Source organism: Micrasema longulum, unplaced genomic scaffold (assembly GCF_059751315.1).
Source record: "Micrasema longulum isolate JH-2025_06_02 unplaced genomic scaffold, ASM5975131v1 h1tg003246l, whole genome shotgun sequence".
In the NCBI taxonomy this organism is placed as follows: Eukaryota; Metazoa; Arthropoda; class Insecta; order Trichoptera; family Brachycentridae; genus Micrasema; species Micrasema longulum.
Window position 1 is genome coordinate 19749 of NW_028280331.1, and position 19956 is coordinate 39704.

Sequence of the window (19956 nt, forward strand, 5' to 3'; positions counted from 1 at the left end):
AAAATGTATAACAGGGAAGGAAATTCGACGTCAATTCGCGACATTAAACAAAATTAAGTTCAAACGTTCAATGACACAAGCACGAACAAACGGCGGCTCATCGGCCATCAGCATTTACCGAGCTGTTTTACCGACATTCCGTTATTCGTCTTTCCCGCCAACTTTTTAGATTTTAATGACATTCCTTTCAGATATTTTTTTAGAAATACCCTTAGTTATACAACTGTTTGAAAATACACAACATTTCACAAAATTACCCTTTCTTAAATCCAAATATACAGTAACAGATACTTTTGTTTTTTTTTTTATTGCACAAAAGAGTAAGGTTATGTGCCCTATTTTTTTTTTATTTTACAGAATTCATGACAATCGAGAAATACAAATATGAATGTCTCATATCTTTGGTTCGATTTTTCACGTGCAAGTACATTTCGAACATGTTCTCCTATTTTTGTATTACATTTACAAATGTGGCTTTTAAATTGTATTCCTAATAATTTTAAATTTATAGATTTCTACTTTATCAAATAAAAAATATATTTTATTCGTAATGTGCATAGGTGGCGGTAGTATATCAAAACAAAATTGCTTCCATTTTTGACCAGTAATTTTTTGACATTTGTAGGTAGCGTGCGAAGGTTCGTTTTGACGTTTCATAAATCCAATAAAAAAATGGCGGTCGGTAACAGAATCAAACCTCCCAAATCAGATGAAATATTCGCCTACAGCGAAATGGGTTTGAGAAATAATGCAGCTGTAGTTGAGTATTGTAGGACTTCAATGGCAGCCTTATCCGGTGGAACTGCAGGTACATACGACACATATTTCTAGAGTATTTTTTCATTGACGCAAATTTGACAACTCGTGATCTTAAATTGAATGTTTTTGTTCAGGTTTGCTCGGACTGACTGGTTTCTACGGATTTGGCTTTTACCTCTTCTCGGTTGTCAGTTTGTGGGCGCTTTTACTCATGAAGGCTGGAAGCAACTGGCAAAAGTTCTTTATGTCCAGAAGAAGTCTACTTACCAATGGATTCTTGGGAGCATTGTTCACATATATTTTGTTCTGGACATTTATTTATGGAATGGTTCACGTATATTAATAATAATTTATGTAATCTTAGTATATTTTTATATGTATAATAATAATAATATATTCTTCTGTGTAAGAAGGGCTTGCATTTTATTTCGTATGAGGTGTGGTATAGAAAGATAATTCATTCACTAGAAACATTGATTGGCCGTATCACAGGACCAAATGATGTAAAACTAGTATTTATGCGTATTATTGACCATAGTTAGATTTAAAATTACATATTGTCTCTGCATCAGCAATTTCTGTTCTGTTGAGTATCTCATCGACAGCCTTCCAGAATGGCATGAGCCCGCAGGTTTAAAGAACAGGCAATGTGGGTTTAGGTTCTCTTTAGGTCTACCGCCGCATCCTCGAGACACTCGTTATAGGAGACCGCTGCGTCCGTTCTCGGACTTCAATGTTAGTTATAAAATCGAACCACCTTATGCCTAATATTCTCCTCAAGCACTTACTCTCAAAACTCAGAAGTTTGGTGTTCTGAGCTTTGGGAAGGTGCCAAGATTCGCACCTATATAGGAGTACTGGCATTATACAAGAGTTGAAATATCAGCATTTCGTTTTGACCCAGTATAGGCTAGAGTTCCAGACAACACGCATATCAACCAAAGTAAAAATTATATCAAACGCTTTAAGAAATAAAAAAAACAGTTCTCACGTCCTGTTCATATATTTTGAAATAATTGCTAAAATCCTTGTGGCAATTAATTAAACTGTTTAAAAGCTTTGAGTTTCAAAGATTTAGTACCAAACGTTCTTGACTTCACAGATCCTATATGATTAGTTTCATGATCAGGTCATGCGCTGTTCTAGTGTACCTCTATTCAAGAGGGGCTCCATGTCATTGTGCATAGGGTCAAAAATCATATCAAGGATAGCTAGTGATCTCGTTTTAAGAAAACATGCCAAAAGGTGAGATTTTTGTGTATTAACATACTTTTATTGGTGAATTACATGTAGAAAAATATATTATATAAATATAAACTGCGCAAACAGAACATTTATACGTTTTGCAAAGACAAAACAAAGTTTATATTGGTTTTTCAGATGTTATGAACGAACTTAATAAAGCAAAAATCATTTTTTTAAAAGACAGTAACGGGAAGGGTAAATACTTAAAGACCATTTACACGTGGACAATACAATATTGTTTTGTCTCAGGACTCTGCCATTATCCATGTGTAAACAGCAATTTATAGGACAAAACATTGTTCCGAGACATTGTCCCCGCAGAATATCTCCGCGGAACAGTGATTACTCCCACCACCCGTAAAAACGCTTAGTGATTTGCTCATCGTGTGCGCATCGTTCTTTTACAATTCCAGTACATCTTGGCATAAAATAAATATTTTTTTTCGTGAACTCAAACAAACTAACCATCATGCCGTTTCGCCGTAGGGGTAGGCTGAGAGAATAGAACGTCATATCACTCTGTCTTTGCATTGCACTCACAAGAACTCCCAAGTTGTCTGAAGAATTGACTTATCTACGAATTCTGGACATTATTATTATGGATAACTTATATAGTACCATTTTCGTAATATAATACCTCAAGGGCGCTTTACAAAGTGATTATATAAAGATGTAAATTTAATTTTAACTTTTTAATTTAAGAAAATTAATGTACTTTGTCACCACATGCTAAGAATTTATTCAAATGATTTGAGAACAAGTGGGTTTTAAGTTTCTTCCGAAACATCATTCCATGCCGTAGGGCCTGCGACTGCAAATGCACGTTCGCCTAATTTAGTTCGCTGCTTGCGTAGAGGTATAATAACTTTTCCTTTCGACGTAGATGTAGCTAAATTAAGCGTAAGACGTCTGTCAGCTAGTTCATATGGAATGCAGAGTTCCCTTAGATATTCTGGAGCAGAGTTGTGCAGTGACTTATACATAAGCCAACAGAGTTTATATTCCACCCTCTGTGGAAAACGTAGCCAGTGCAATTCCCGAAGTAGTGGAGTGATATTACTAAACTTAGAGATTCCAAAAATAAGTCTCGCTGCGGCATTCAATACAGACTGTAGGCGAGTCATTTTATTCATTGGTAGACCTGCGTAGATACCACTACAATAATCGACTCTAGACACTACGAAAGCAATTATTAATTGACGGGCGGCATCAACTGGCAAATTATTGCGTATGCATTTAATCAGTCTCAACTGGGGCATAAAAACTAAAGTTGCCCCTTGAAGAATTTCGACAAGGTTTGGAAGATAAAAATATATTGTTTGCAACAAAGACGGGACATTATATAACATAAAACAAAACATGTTTTGAAAATTGTAAGAGGTGTAGGTATGTTGATTGCTGACAATAACGCAGTATTACTTACTTATTTATTATTCCAAATTTCTGGATTTAAGTATCACTCCTCTTTTATTTCTATAATAATGTTCCCTAACTTACAAAAAGGCATATAAGGTCGATCTTTATACTAAATTTCTCAATTTTAAGTTTATTAATCGTTTGAAGACAAGATGATCCGTCTTACACTTCAGGTTCAGCGACACCTTGATTTAATCAACATATTGCAACAGAGATAGAGAAGAAAATATGGAAGTCTAGACTTATGACCTGTCATAGGCTAGTCTAAGTGGCCTTGAACTAAGTATTTGGAATCAACCTTGTTAGAAATTTAACCCAGGACTTAATGCATACTGGCCGAATCACTACAACATTAGCCGGACTTCAAGGCAAAGACACTGGCCTGGTATTATATTAGGGTTATGGGTTTGATTTCCGGTGAGATCACAATAAATAATATATTTTGTCAAATAAACACAGTCTCAAGCTGGAGAAAACCAGTTTCAAACCTTTACTCCCTCTCCTCGGCGGTAGCCGCGTACCTGGGAGACGGGCTGTAGACCGTGACGCCTTATAATGTGTACATTTCCTCATAAACATGAGTTCACTACAGACACTTGACCTGTGTGTTTTACTTCAACACACTTCGCCTGCTCCGGACTTTGCTCTTCACCGCTGGTCGCCGCCTTGGCTGCGCTCGTCTCTCTGTACTAACACGGCCCGTTAGAAAGCCCTTTTTAGGGCTTTTGATGTTAACTTAGCGGTCATTGCTTTCTCAGCTCGTCAGGCTCCCAGGCATCCCGTTTTCACCGGGTCGGCCGATTGGGAAAAACCAGGAAGACGAAGCCGCCACATAAAATCTTACGAAATCTTTCAAGTTTATGTTTATTATTTAGGTGCCTAGATAAGTAGAATTATTTAATTAATTTATAATTGGGAATGCGACTAGGAATAGCAGGGGCCATATTCAACAGTATGAAGGCTGTCTGGAGATGGTGCCACGGTTCACTCCTCTACGGATGTGAATCATGGCACCACACTAGGGCCTAAAACAGCAATGTACTAAGATTTAAGAATAGGTGTCTCAGAAGAATAAATTAGGATGTAAACAAATAGCAAAAATATTTCAAATTTAACTACAATATTTAATAAAGTTTTAATTTTGAAAAGAGTTTTTTTTACTAGTAACTCTGTACAGTAACTAATCCTGCAATAATTTTGTAAAGGTGTAGTTGGTTCACACACACTCCAACAAATATAGATAATAGAGATTTTGGATTATTTAAGCGTTTGCCGGTTCAAATTCTAAAGAATGTCTGAAGAAACATCTCCTTTCTCTTCCTTAATCTCTCCTCCTTTCCTTTTTCCTCTTTCCTCTTTTTTTCCTTTTTCCCAATGAGTAATAGTTTTGATTTAAGGTAATTTATAAACAAATACGTTTATTTCTATTTTTATATATTTTCAGCTTTTTAATCTTTTTTTTTTCTATTGAATATGTTCTGTAACTTGAATTATAAAAATAAAACTTTTATTTAATTGGTTGGTTGGAAGAAATTGCCATTTGGCAATAAGCCCGTTAATGTACAAATAACATTATGTACAAAAAGTTAAATAAATTATCAAACCTAACATGCTGAATGCTTTGGAGGTAATTTTATTGATATGCGATTAAAAAAAGACGAGTTCAAAACAAAGCGACCTTTTGCCCAGTTTCACCTGATCGTCTAACCAACCTCAATATTTATAAGAACAACATATCATATTATTAAATTGGCTAGTGCAGTTTTTAAGTATTTTTTATCAGTGTCTCTACTTTTACATCAGAGGTAGATTATTTACATACATCCTTGAGTGATGATAATGTAAATTATTCAAATCCAATTTGATATTTTTTATGCTTGGGAAAATCTGATTTTTCACTCTCATATCGCTCCATAATACTGTCTGCACACCTGATACCTATATTACCTCTAACCAGGGTTGAATTTATTATTATTTTCTATACAGTTGCACTATCAGAAAAAAATATTCCATATGTTAATTAACAATTTATTCATTCACAGAGGTGTCGTATAATAGGTAAGCATACTGTTTTTTTTTTTAACGGATGTTGTTTCTTTCTTATTGATGCTTTCTCTTTTTTTGCTTGATTAAGAACATCTTGGACATTAGTCTTGGACAATATTAATTATTGGAAGGTAATGGAGATCAGAAAAATGTTTATAAAAGAGTCTTTTGATGCATTTCTGATCATGGTACTACAAGAGGAGATCTCAGCAGAATGCTCTTACAAGGTTTTCATGTAATTTTAATTACTTTATACCTAAAATAAATACGACTTTTCCTCAAAGAAATTTTTCTTTTGTGACCCCAAGAGTGTTTTGGTTAAACATATTAAGTTCTCCAAAATAAAAGCCATCTCCGGCAGAAATATTCAAGATTGGATTTTGTTTAAGGGACGAGACCACTGTAGCAGACTGCTGCGAGACATTGGAAAAGTCTATTTTTTTATCTATGGTTCACTCATATAGTATAGTTCTCTTCAAAATATCCGGGTTTTGGTGAAAATATTTTGTTACTGTACACGACTCCACCTATGCATTTGAGACAGTCCCGTGAAATCATTTAGTCAGATAAATCTCACTCCCATCAATAAAGGTTTCAGCTTCTTTAACTTCATAAAAATCAATAGATGAAATAATGAGGAAGTTCAGTATTACAGGAAATATGATGTAAAAAATGTTTTTTTACACACCGTAAGAATTAGAGCACTAAATTGTACAGCAAAGTTTCTCTAAAATGAATGCCTCGACACGGGTTATGCCCAGTTAGGCGTTCATATAGAAAGAAAAGAGATTATGTATTGTAAATATAACAAAGAAATAAATGTACTCTTATTAAATATCTTTGCCTTACACCAGCCCTTGTGTTTAACTATACATACCCAGTTATATCTGTCAATGAATAGTGATGGATGAAGCCACACAAGGAAATGTACTGGTCTTTAGAAACCATACAAGAGTCTCAATCAATAATTTAATGAATAAGCATCAACTAACTCGTCATTGCTACTTATTTGTGACTTTGTTCTTCTGTAGGATAGGGTTCTAAATAATACATTTTCCAACAAAAACATATGTGGGAAATTAAGTGGTCCCTAGTACTCCAGATGTTGCTTACGGAATCATTTATGCTTAAGGTTAAAAACAAAAAAAAAACCTACATAAATACTTATATATGGGTGTATCTACTCCTATATGTGTGCAAATCCTGGCACCTTAAAACTCAAAACACAAACTGAGTTTTGAGAGTAAGTTCTTGAGGAGAATATTACACACATGATGGTTCAATTTCATAATTAACATTGAAGTCCGAGATCAGACACAGCAGCCTTTTATAACGAGCGTTTTGAGGGTGCGTCGGTGGACCTAGGTTGGACACATGCTGTGAATGCCAGAAGAGAACCTCAACCCATGTTGCTTCTTCTTCTTCATACCTGCTTGCTCCAACCGTCGATGATGATCTTTCAACTTTATTCAGCAGAATGAAGGGATGTAGGATTGATGTGGGAGAAGGCGAGAGTGTTCGCTAGCGATAGGGTCTCCTGGATGCGTCTGATAATGTCCAGATGTTGAGCTTAGGAGCGGATGTAGAAAACAAGAAAATAATCAATTACCTGTTTATGTATACACCAATCCATAAAGGTTTGATTAATAACCTGTCAATGAGGAAGTTTGTTGTCTTTTTTTATTTGTTAATAGACTATTAAACTAAGCCATTTTTTTAATTATTTTTTTTTATATATCGTATTATCAGCGCTATGATTTTTTAAAGTATTGTATTTCTGAAATAACTGCGCGTGTGATGTCAGAGGTTCTTCTCTGTCAGTTCTTCTGATTGGTTGGTTTACGGAAAGCAAACCGAATATCCTTCACAGCTACTTAGATATCATTGGTTGGTTCATATGAACCAGTAACGTCGTTCAAAGTAGCGCGTTTTTATTTTTTTTTAAATATTTTTTTTTTACATTTCAAGAAACTTTGCAGTACAATGTAAAGCTCTAATTTTTACCGCGCGCAAGAAAATATTTTTTGTACCCAATTTCCCATACGGCTGAAGTTCCTTATTGGTTTAAATAAAAATAAAAAACGCACGAATCAGTCGAAATTTCTGCGTCTGAAATTATTATTATCTTGTCAACTACTTATCTACAAAGATTTGAATATTCCCACTATTGTTTATATGGACCTTAAGAATCTATTGTGCTTTATTTTATCGTGTTTTTGTAGATACCTAATTATATAATCCGTGTACATTGTAATTGGCAGTAGTGCTGTATTTACATTTAAATAAATAAAAATATTTTTACAATCAACACACTTTCATGAAAGCCGTTCAAAGAGTTACGCGAATTGCAGCTCTTAATTTTATAAGGAGTTAAAAATATTTACCAACATAATAAAATACTACGTTAGTTTTTTGGGGTTTTTGAATGGTCTTAGTTCCCATAAGAAACAATTTATCAAAAAAAGTCAAGACCATGGAGATACGCCAATAGTAAGTATCTGTGGTGTGCATAAAATCACTGCGCTTGTGCCATAATCCAGGAAGAAAATACGGAAATAAGTTCATATTTTACTGGATTATAGCACTAGAGGAATGGTTTTTCTACTCAATTTAGATATTTACTATTGGCGTGTCCCTGCTGTTTTTTTTATCTATAAATTGTTTATTATCGGAACTAATACCCGTATGCAGAGACAAAACTTAAGGTGAGGGAAGTACATTTTAATTTCAAATGCAGAGAATAACCCGAAGGTGAAGACAATAGAATGTACTTTCCTCACCTTAAGGTTTGTCTCTGCATACGGGTATAAGTCTATCAAAAAACCCTTAATAGCACCCAGTTTTATCTGCCGTCTTCGGACGTACGGTACACAAACATGATACATATTTTTGAAAAACGCAAAAGCTACCGACACAGAAAATTTATTTTTTATATTCTATTTTAAAAAGATACAAAATCAGTTCAGTTTTGGGGTGGGGAAAATGGGACTACGAATCGTCGATTTTCATCATCATTCCATGTCCGCTCCCTAGTTGCAGCATATGGTGTCCACGAAGATCCTCCAGGCATCTCTGTCGGCAGCCAGCTCCGGTGTATCCTCGCAAGTCAGGTTCGCATTCCGTAGTGAACATGAACTGCCGACAAACAATCAGCAATGGACGTCCAGGACGTCGAGAACCTGATGACTTGTAAAGTAGGCAAGCGTGGTTAAGGCTCTCAGGAGGCATCCGCAGTACATGGCCAAGCCAACCGTATTGCTTCCGCTTGATGACAGTTGTCACCGGAGTTTGATGCGTCCGTTCTTCCGAGATTCTTCTGAGACACCTATTCTCAAAACTCAGTATTTTTCCGTTTTGGGCCCTTGTGAGGTGCCACGATTCGCATACATAGAGGAGAGAAGTGTTATTATATAGGCGGCACTCGGTTTTCACTGAGTAAATATCCGATCTCTAAACAGCCTTCATACTGTTGAATGTGGCGCCTGCTATTCCTAGCCACACTCCCATTTATTTTGTAAAGCTGCCATTTTCCGTAACATATACTCCCAAGGCTGTGGTATTCCAAACACTCTCCCGGCCGTATTATCTCGTCTATTTACATACAAAACACACTAGAAAAACTGTATTCTCGTGCCGCGATTGTGGTTCAGAATAGCACCCCAAGAATTTGAAACTCTCGACCCTTTCGAACATCGATTTTAGTTAGGCATAAAATCAGTCCGAAGCGACGTGCAGTAGTCTTTTTAGCACAGTATCGGGGAGGCATTTGAGGGAGAGTAACAGAAAAACAATACCCGCTTAACGGTATTCAGTACCTGTCTTTTTTTTTCCATTCGCCGGAAAACGTCATCGTTTCGGACTTTGTCCACTCAGAATTTTTAATATCCTCTATAAATAAATTATTAACATATTACAACAGAGATAAAGAACATTTAAGAGAAGGTAGCATAGAAATCTAGGCATCTACTGGGCTTATGACCTATCAATGGCTGGTTTAAGTAGCCACTTTACACACTGTGTAACATTCACCATTCTGCCCATATTTAAAGAGCTGAAACCTTATTTTATGCGGGTAAGATTCATCTAATTGAATTATTTCACCTACATACTAGGTAACGCCTGAAAATGTTATTTTTTCAATTTCTATACTTCTTCATGGACTAGGTGGATTTATCAATAATATTTTAAGTTTATCGAAATTTTGGTAGACGAGGACTGGTTTCAACTCCCTGGAGAGCTGTTTATTTTAACATATTACCACAGAGATAAAGAACATTTAAGAGAAGGTGATATAGAAATCTAGGCATCTGGGCATCTACATCATTCTTCATCTCTGTTGTAATATGTCAATATAAACAGCTCCCCAGAGAGTTGAATCCAGTCCTTGTCTACAAAAATTTGGACAAACTCAAAATATTGTTAATAAATTATTATGTTGTCTCAGAGTAATAATTATCTATTGAAGCCCTTTAGCTCTTTTGCATAGAATAAAAGCGTTCTAAATTGTTGGTTTAGTTTTTAGTTTAGCAACAAACGTGTAACGGGCGGTTTCGGTTTGCGTTTGCAATTCTTGACCCGAGTACCTGCGGCCCGTTGTATTGCTGTAAGCTCTATCTAACTTCGTGTTAATAATCGTAGAATAAAATAAAAGAATTTGAAATGAAGAAGTCACTCAGATACCAACACAATATTAAATTTCCTAAATTCCATACAAGTCGTGGTCAAAATCGCTTTGTCTTCAAAGGTGTAAAAAATTATAATTATCTTTCTCATAAACTAAAAACTTTTAAAAATAATATATCAATAAATAAATTTAAAGTTAATCTAAAGAAATTTTTTGAACTCGTGTAAAAACAACATTAAATTTTAATTAGTATGAATGTATGATTGTTTTGTGTTTTTTCTTTATATATCCTATGTTTTTATTTTTCTTTTTCATGTACCTACTTGTATTTAAAATTATATAAACTCTTATTAATAAACAACTAAAACAGTCCAAGCACAATAATTGGTCTCTTTTTTTGGAGAGTTACAGTGATAACATTTACTAGATGTCACTGGCGGCTCTTGACCAAAAACATTGGCAGTGCATTTCTTTACATTTTGTCAACTTGTATATGGAGTTCAATAATATTACAACAATATGACAGGTCCAACGTGATAAACGAGCAATAGTATGACAGCCCGCGCATCGGAACCAGGAACGCTAAATTCGCCTAACATTATACGCACGGTATAGGTAACTAATTTGTACTAATTTCATGTCATTACGCATGTTCAAAGTGACATTACTAATGAACTTCAAACTTCAAATCTGCGCATGCGTTGGCAATGCCCAGAATATGTATATTATCTTCTCCCTCTTACGCACGATTCAGCGGTATGAAGCGTTGTCTATCTCGCTCAAATGACGATTTTACGAGATACGGTATATTTCATACAAATTCAGGGTAAAGAATTGTGCAAAACAGAATATGCACGGGGACGATTACGCATGTGCAGACAAAATGAGAAAATCGTCCGCTAGAGTCGATCTCGCTAGATCTTTTGGCGCTAGTTATGAATATTATGATGTTTACGAGTATAATATCGACACAAATCCCGGTTTTATTGTACATTCAACATATTTTTACTCTCAATAAAATTACTAATTTATTTACACATATTTTTACTTGCCATTGCACTGCACTTATGCACATACTAAGGAACCGCCTCTGCTAGATGTGTAAAAGTAGATATGTTTAGAATTTTACAAAAACATGTACTTTTTATGAAATTTGTGAATATTTTTTTTCATTAAAAAATGGTTTTTGTCCGTATGGGTGGCTCTATTAGTCATAGGCGTGTTATTACTCTAAGGTTTAAGCAGATACGTACTGCACATAGATGAGTAAGTAAGCAATGAAAGTTACAAATTAAAATGTAACTGATATCCTCGGAGGGGTAAACGTGGAGAAGTGCGTACGTATACGAGTGTAGTATGGTAAAGCTCGGTAAAGAGTAACAAGATGGAAGATAGCAATCACCACAGATGCAGATATCAATTACAAACAGAAAAGGAATTATAAAAATAAAAGTTGGCGCGTGGACAATATTATTTGAACGTATGGTAACACTAGAACATAACGCAGGGCTGTAGGAAAGCAAATGTTATCATTTTTATATTTTATTTAATAGTCAATCATATGCATCCTTCTTTACTGCATTTAACACATTGTACATTTTAACTAGGAACTAAAAGCCAATTATTCGTATCTACGTAAATCGTATTTCAATTTAAATTATTTATAATAGTGGCTTTCGAGAGTCCGATTCTATTTTTAATTTCTGAACATATTTTACCAATAATAGCATATGAATTCTACGACTCAGTCGATAAGCGCTGTATTTCTAACTAGCAAATATTTAGTGAAAATATTATTTTTATTTCACTTTGTTTAAAATCGCTTTGTTATATTTGTTAAATAATATAATAATGTGGACCTTGTACTAAGTACAATGGTACATATACATTGTAATTGTATCTTTTTATAAAGAAATATCTAGTAGAAATTTGATTTCTTTTATTGAGAAAATAGAGGCTTTATAAGATTTTCATACAGATTTTATTTTACCAAGTTAAAGACTGGTTTAGAGTCTGTCCAAAAAAGCAGAAAATAGAAAAAAAAATGCTGGCAAGACCAAATTTTAAGTGGCTTGTTTTGTGATTCGTTATTGTTACTGAAGTAAAGTTATTATTGCATGTAAATGATTACAACTTTCTTTGGTACATTCTTTTATATGTAACATATGTTTCTTTCTTTATATATATAGTTATATCCATGTGAAGAATAACAATGGTAAATACATTTCTTTACTGAATGAAATGAAAATGCACGCAACGATCCATGGAAAGACAGATGCTCGTAGTATGTCTAAGAGACTGAGTAAGAAATGAAGAAATTAGGCGCCGAACCGGAGTCGCGAATATCATGGTTCGTGCAGCGAAATCGAAATGGAAGTGGGCAGGATACTTGGCGAGGCAAAATGATGGCAGGCGGACACCCAGAATAATAAACTGGAGACCACGGGCAAACAAAGGAAGTGTTGGAAGGCCACAGAAAAGATGGGTCGATGGCATCGCCTCTATTTAAATATGTATTTAAGAGAAAAAATGTATTTACATGTTATTCAAATAGATCAAGTCAAAGAAGGAATCGTGTATTAGAAATACCACATTGTAAAACGAGGCTAGCACAGAGACATGCATATTTTATAGGCCTAAATATTTTTTTTACTGCTAATATTTCATTGATCCCAAACTTTCGAAATTTTCATTCTTTTAAAATACACGCACTATCCTAGATTCAAACTAAAGATATGAATTCTTTTTTTCTATGATATATTTTGTTGTCCTTTAATAATAAGGAATATTTTAATGTTTTTTTATTATTTTTATTTTCTATTTCATTTTTTAATTACTATAAAATAAAGAAGTACCTTATAATCTTTCACAGAATATTTTCTTTTCTCTTTCTTAATAATAAAAAATATTATACCTGCCTATTTATTATGGGAGCAAAAATTTATAAACATTTCTTGTATACCCACGAACAGGCCATGCCTTTGTGGGTTTTTTTGTATCCTCTGTTTTACCTCTTATGTATATTGTAAAAAAACAAAAAAATAAATATTAATGTATATTTATATTGCCCGTAAAACATGGATGGTGAAAGCGGGTGATAGATAGGAAGAAATAGAGACATTTGGAAGAGGCCTTTATCCAGCAGTGGAGAGAATAAGACTGAAGCAGAAGAAGAAATACATGACGTGACGATATTTGCTGAGGATGACTTTTAAGCTCGGATTTGTATGGAGTGTTATCTCTATATATTATATCTCAATAAAAAAGTGCCTTTCTCAGTTACTTGGATTTTTTAGTCACCTATTCTTAACCCTCCCTCCCCGGTGATGTGTAGCTAGTACACATTGCGTCTAATAACTATAATATCTTCAAAAATATAACAAATATTAGGTTTAGATTTTCAGTATTCTTCCATTACACATTTACATATCAACTGAAATATTTGTTATCAATAATAAGTACTTATAAGGCACAAAAATGCATTTTATCGGAAATCGGGGATAAATAACAAATATCATCAAAAGTATACTCTCAGTCAGTCACGTAGTCCAGTACTATATAGCTACTTAGTAGCTCTCGTGAAGTTGGCGCGGGTGCACGTTTCGCCCGAGTCGTTAGCAATACCCAATGGTTTTTTCATGTTTTCAACAGTTAGATTTGAAATAGTATCATCTTTTAATTAAATTATAGTTAATTAAGCCATTCCCTATAAACATTCCGTTTTTCCCTTTTTAAATCTCTTAATTAGTGACTACATTTGCTCGATGTATTATTATTGTGTTTTTAAAAATTATTTTTACGGTCAACTTTTTAAAATCCTTCTTATGTTGTTGAAATTCAACTTGTCAATGCGTTTTAAAGCTACAAGACTTTTTGTGATGTTAGCTATCATATTATATTTATCATATTTTGTAAATGTTATTAACTATCAAATATCTAAATTTAGTAAATGGGGTCTAGAATTTCAACCGTTTATGCGCTCAGTAGCTGCAAGACTTGTTATCTTACTTCTATTATTATAATTAGCTTTTTATTTTGTTTTTAAAATATCACTTAAACTTTAAACTTCACTGTTAAATAAAAAAAAGTGTAAATAGGGGCTAGATTTCTTACTGTCCGTTCGCTCTGTAGCTGCAAGACGTGCTGGGATATTTATTTATTGTACAGCGCCTTTGAGGTGATTTTCACAAAAATGGCGCTATATAAATTATCCAAACATAACATACACAGCACCGTAACGGGCAGGTGTTTTTAGGACAGTAAGGGAAAGGTTAACCTGTAATAAAATGCGTTGCATTGAATAATTCTCTCGTGAGAATCGTTTAGCATTTTTAATCATTGTAATCACAGCTGAAGCACTTCTTTATGCGTGTACATTTAGAGATTAGGCCAAATTATGCCCACTACACGCGCCGGCTCTGCCATTGAACGCCATGCGGTAGACCGAAAAATGTACCACGCACGTGACCGCCACGCGTCTTCGGCCATTTTCAGCTGAATTAACCAAATCCCACAATAGCGGATGGGCCACTGACAAGAAGATAATATTGTATTTAATAAATCTAAGTGCAAATATTAAGAGATTTAATCGGTGATCTACCAAATCCATGTAGGTATTGAGTATTGACACAAAATGTCAGCCGCGGCACGCGGGAACTGATTTTAAATTTTGACAAAAAACGAACTAACCATTTATTTTTTTTACAATAAACATAATAATAAAACAGAGTATTAAAAAAAAAGCATAATTATATAGCAATTAAATACATATTAAAAAAAAAATTAAACAAAAATATCTCACTAAGGCATGGCCTGTGCGTGGGTATACAAGAAAATGTTAATGAATTTTTGCTCCCATAATAAATAATAGATAGTTATAATACTTTTGTGTAACATAAGAAAGAAAAACTAAAATATTCTGTAAAAGATAATATGGTATTTTTTTATAGTAATAAAAAACAGAGTATAAAAAAGGAAATAAAAAATATTTTTAAAAAACGTAAAAATATTCCTTATTATTAAAGGGAAACAAAATAAAGGTTAGGCAAAAAGGATAAAACGCCACAACACTCTATATTTGCATACAGATCTCGCTTCCTCTACATTCATACATCTTCTCATGCACACGCGCCGATTAATCCGACTTTTGACATGTCCAACTTCAAGTATTTGTTGGATTTGTTCATGCCACGTCTTTCTCGGTCTTCCTCTATTTCTGCATCCATCAACATTCACATTGTAAATATTCTTAGCCGTTTTTTCGCTGTCCAATTGCTCTACATGTCCAAACCAGCGCAGAGCTCCTTTCTTGATTTTGTCGATAGTGCCTATCTCAGCCTTACATAATGTACGGATCTCGACATTTGTGCATCTATCGTACATAGTTTTACCACACATTCGCCTGAGAGATCGCATTTCGACAGCATTTAGCCTGCTTTCATCCCTGTTTTTCCAAGTCCATACTTCGCTCCCATACATCAGGCTCGGGACCAGGACTCCATTGTGAACTGCTAATTTTGCCTCTTGCGACAAACATTTATTTGCTAAGGTTGATTTAAGTGCACTGTTCACTCTGTTCCCGACACCCTCCTTTCAGTATCTTTCTCAGTCATTCCATCCCTAGTAAACATACTTCCCAGATACACAATTAACTACGTAATTTAAGATACAAATTAAGATACAAATTCCTCTACTCGTTTTAGTATAACTCCATTCACAGTGAGTTCACATTTAGTCATACTTTCATTTCTTTCAAAAACCATCACATTCGATTTATTTCATCACATTCAGTTTTGACGGGCTTGTCAAATTGAGCCGAGAATTCGTTACTATGCGCCTGTTACCTAATAGTCTGAATTTGATCACGTTGAATAAACATTTTGTATATTGTAGTTCCTAATCATCGAATTATAGTGGAATCCTCGTATTTTAGAGAGTGTGCAGAATGTTCCCTGAATTTTATAATTTGTTAAAGGATCCCAATGTCTCTGCGAATGAACTGAACAAATATTTTGTTCTGTCCTCAATCAAAGAGAATTAATGTTTCTATCCAACCCTAGGTGTTGAAATTCTCAAACGTGGTAGTGTAATGGCTAAGACATTTGATTCACGCACGAAAGATTCCGGGTCGATTCCCGGTGAGAACACTAATATTAAATGTGATTTTTCTCAAGCGGACCAGAAAGGTTTCAACGGCCAAAAACTGGGTGAGATTCGAATAAAGGTTGTGGACGAACAAATAAACATACACAAATTTTATTATTCGCAAGTTTTTATATGCACTCTTGATGAACAAAACAAGCTTCAAATTTTCCAAAAACATTTATAATTGGGAGGAATATTTATATCTAAAGGCGACCGCGCAACTCGCGAACTGCTTTCTTCTTGCCGCGATTTCGGATGAACGAGTTGGAGTTGATTTTTATTTTATTAGCATTATTATATTGGTGAGGTCTTTTTCTATAGAATGAATCTAAATTCTGAAAAGAATTGTCAAAATTAGAGCAATGGCGGCCAAGTAATTAAAAACTTCGAAAAATTCAAGTTATTTGTGGTTAAAACGGTATTGAATCATTTTTTATATGCAGACATTGGTTTAGTTTATGTAATACATCTTTATCTTTTTTATTAATTTAAATCAAGTCGATATCTTTAGCCGTTCTTGAGTCATCGCAGCAAAACTAGCGGAAAGTGATGTTTTAAGAAAAACGCAGTCAAAGAATGTTTGAATCGGATTGTGGTCCTGTGGCTAGTGTCTCGGACTCACAGATCAAAGGTCCGTGGTTTGGATCCAACTCTACCCCAACTTGATTCCCATTTTCTAATAGTGAGTTATTTACAACTCGTTGAAAATGGCACTCAAAATTAAATATTTGGGTAAATCATTAGAACGCAAATATTTCTTTTATTAAAAAAAAAAAGTTTTTGAACAGGATTTCGGGCACTCTGCACGGCCTTACATTTTTGGCTCTCCCGAACTCAATTTCGCGAATATCGAAGTTTTTTTGGCGGCAAAATGTTCTTAAAATATTATATTAAACGATTATGTAAAAAAACAACTATCAATTTTTTCAAAATTTCAAACCTTTCTGGTCCAAGCCAAGGTTTTTTGTGCCATTATTCACCGCTGCAATAGTGAAATATCACATACTACGAATACCGATAAAAATATATGAAATGTATTTAGAATAATTAATTGTATTTTCAAATACCATTATGTATATTGCGGAGAAATGTTTTCATGTATAACTTTGAAAAATAAATTATAAAAAACTAGAAAAACGCGACATGTGTTAGAAAAACGTGGCATTAATAATGGTGACGCCAAAATTCGTGACAACGTTCTACAAAAATTTAAGCGGTTAAGAACAAAGTTCAAAATTAATATGAATCGTGTCGTATTAGGGGCGTGGCAAATGCAATGACCGTTTTTGAGGGAATTCAAAATTACAAATTTAAAAATATTTTGTATGCTACTAAAAAGTAGCAGAAAAATATTTTTTTTTACTCAGCAGTATTTCATCGACCTTTATTACTTTAAAAATGTGTTTTTAAAAAGTGATAATGTAGTGGATAAATAGCGTGGTGCAAAAAAAGTATACATAGAACCGGCTCGTGGTCCCGTGGCTAGTGTCTCGGACTCAGGGATCAAAGTTCCGGGGTTTGAATCCCACACTACCCCAAGCTGATTCTAATTTACTAATAGTGAGTTATTTACAACTCGTTGAAAATGGCCTCAAAAATTGAGATACGTGGATAAATTATAAGAACGTAAATATTAATTAATTAAATAAGCAGTGTTAATTGCATGATCGTGGAATTAATATTTCAATGACTGGCATTAAGGGCATCAGAATTAAGAAAAATGACAAAATAATAATAATAATCCAAATTCATGTTATGAAATTTATTAACTATTAAACTGAGCCATTTTAAAAATTTAATTTTTACAAATCGTATTACCAGCGCTATGATGTTTTATGTTTTGTATTTCTGAAATTACTCCGCGCGTGACGTCTCAAGTCTTCCGATTCTTCTCAGTCAGTTCTGACGATTGGTCCGTTGACTTACCGTTAACCGGAAATCTTTCACACCTATATTATCATTGGTTGATTCATATGAACTAGGACGTTGTTCGAAGTAGTTCGTTTTTTTATTTTATACATTTTCAAGAAACTTTGCCGTCCAATTTAATGCTCTAATTTTTACCGCGCGTAATAATTTATTTTTTTAAATCCAATTTCCCGTAAAACTGAACTTCCTCATTATTGAAGTGTAGAATGTATTCCGTTTAACAGGATAATAAATATGTACTTTGGTTTTTTTTTTTCTTGTTTTATTTTTTATTGTTTACTTTTTAGCATGAACGCTTACTATGCTCAATGTTATTTTTTTGTGAATTTATTAATATAATTGTAAGTTGCTAGAATTCCACTCGTCTATGCGCTTTGTAGCTGCAAGACGATTGGTAATCTTGCTTCAGTGTGTAAATGTTACCAACCAGGCAAACGCGCCAACTACCACAACCCGGTTTTAAACTTAACACTTTGTATCCCGGAGCCGTGTAAACACGTGATTATATAACCACGCGTTATTTTTTTTTTTCTTTTTTTTTTCTTTTTTCTTTTATTCAGGAAACATACAGTACAGTTACAAAGTTTAATATTTTACACAATTAGACTTAATTCTAATGGACCAGTGAAGTTTCCATATTAAAAAGAAATTATATGTAAGGTTAATTATGAAAGTATAAAAAAGAGAAGGAAAAAGAAAACATAAATGAAAGTTGTTTAAAAATTAAAATTTAAGTGAAAAAAAGATATTTTAAGGTTTGTAGTTTGTAGTGAGTATTTACAAATGGAAATAATATTAAAAATGAAGAAAATTTGTAAGAGTAATTAAAAATTAAGAATGGAAATAAATAATGAAAAACATGCTCAGATGTAAAAATAAAATAAAATAGTAATAACATTTTTTTTAAAAAAGGAAAAACATAAACACATATTTATTTTAAGGGATTCAAAGAAACGATGAGAAGAATCTTTAAGTGAAATATAAGACAATAAATTTAGGTCAATTAAAAAAACATCTTCAAAATTAATGACACATTATAGTAAGAGCAGCAATATATTGATTTTATTAACATATATAATATAAGTAATTAAAAGTAGTTTAAAAGTATAAAAACATGCCAACGGCAGCAGAGAAAAAATAAAAAATAAAGAAGGAATAACAAGTATAGCAAGTAATCTTTAAAATTTGAAAAAGCAATATAAGGAGAAGATTTTAAACCAAGAGAAGTCGATAAAATTTCATTAAAGCGATTTTAGTAGTAATACAAAATTTCAAAAGAGAAATTTGATTTATAATAATAATATTAATGTATGTAATTTGAGTGATATAAGAGAAAAAGGGACCAACGGGAGTTTTATTCAAAAGTTTTCAATACACTATTTTTAAATAATTGTAATCCTGTATGATAGATATCTATATGGTTAAAAAAGCTGTTAAAAGTGGAACACCCAGTCCCGGTCCCGTGTTTTCACGTGGTTTACCAGCTGTTCAAAAAAGTGCATTTTATTGACATCTAGTTACTTTTATTAGTACTGTTTTGCTGCTGGTAAACTACATAAAAACACGGGATCTGGACACAACGCGTGGTTATTATAATCACGTGTTTACGGCTCCGGGATACAAAACACAAAAAAAGGAATGAGACCCTGTAGATATATGTGCGAACATTGCAATGTGGCTTTCCATAGAGGCCAATGTCGGAAAAACTATCATTCAAAAATGACTTAATAAATTGATCCAAATAAATATGAGAAGTTACAATTGATTTAACTTAGTATTTTCGTAATTATGAC

At 33.6% G+C, this 19956-nt stretch overlaps 1 protein-coding gene across 1 annotated transcript; it reads left to right on the plus strand.

Moving 5' to 3' along the window:
* The first annotated feature begins 586 nt into the window (after positions 1–586).
* LOC148270933 (ER membrane protein complex subunit 6-like) lies at positions 587–1163 on the plus strand. Its single transcript, XM_088242026.1, has 2 exons — positions 587–808; positions 894–1163. The coding sequence occupies exons 1-2, from the start codon at positions 673–675 to the stop codon at positions 1100–1102; spliced, it is 345 nt and encodes a 114-aa protein (XP_088098152.1). The 5' UTR covers positions 587–672; the 3' UTR covers positions 1103–1163.
* The last annotated feature ends 18793 nt before the right edge of the window (positions 1164–19956 follow it).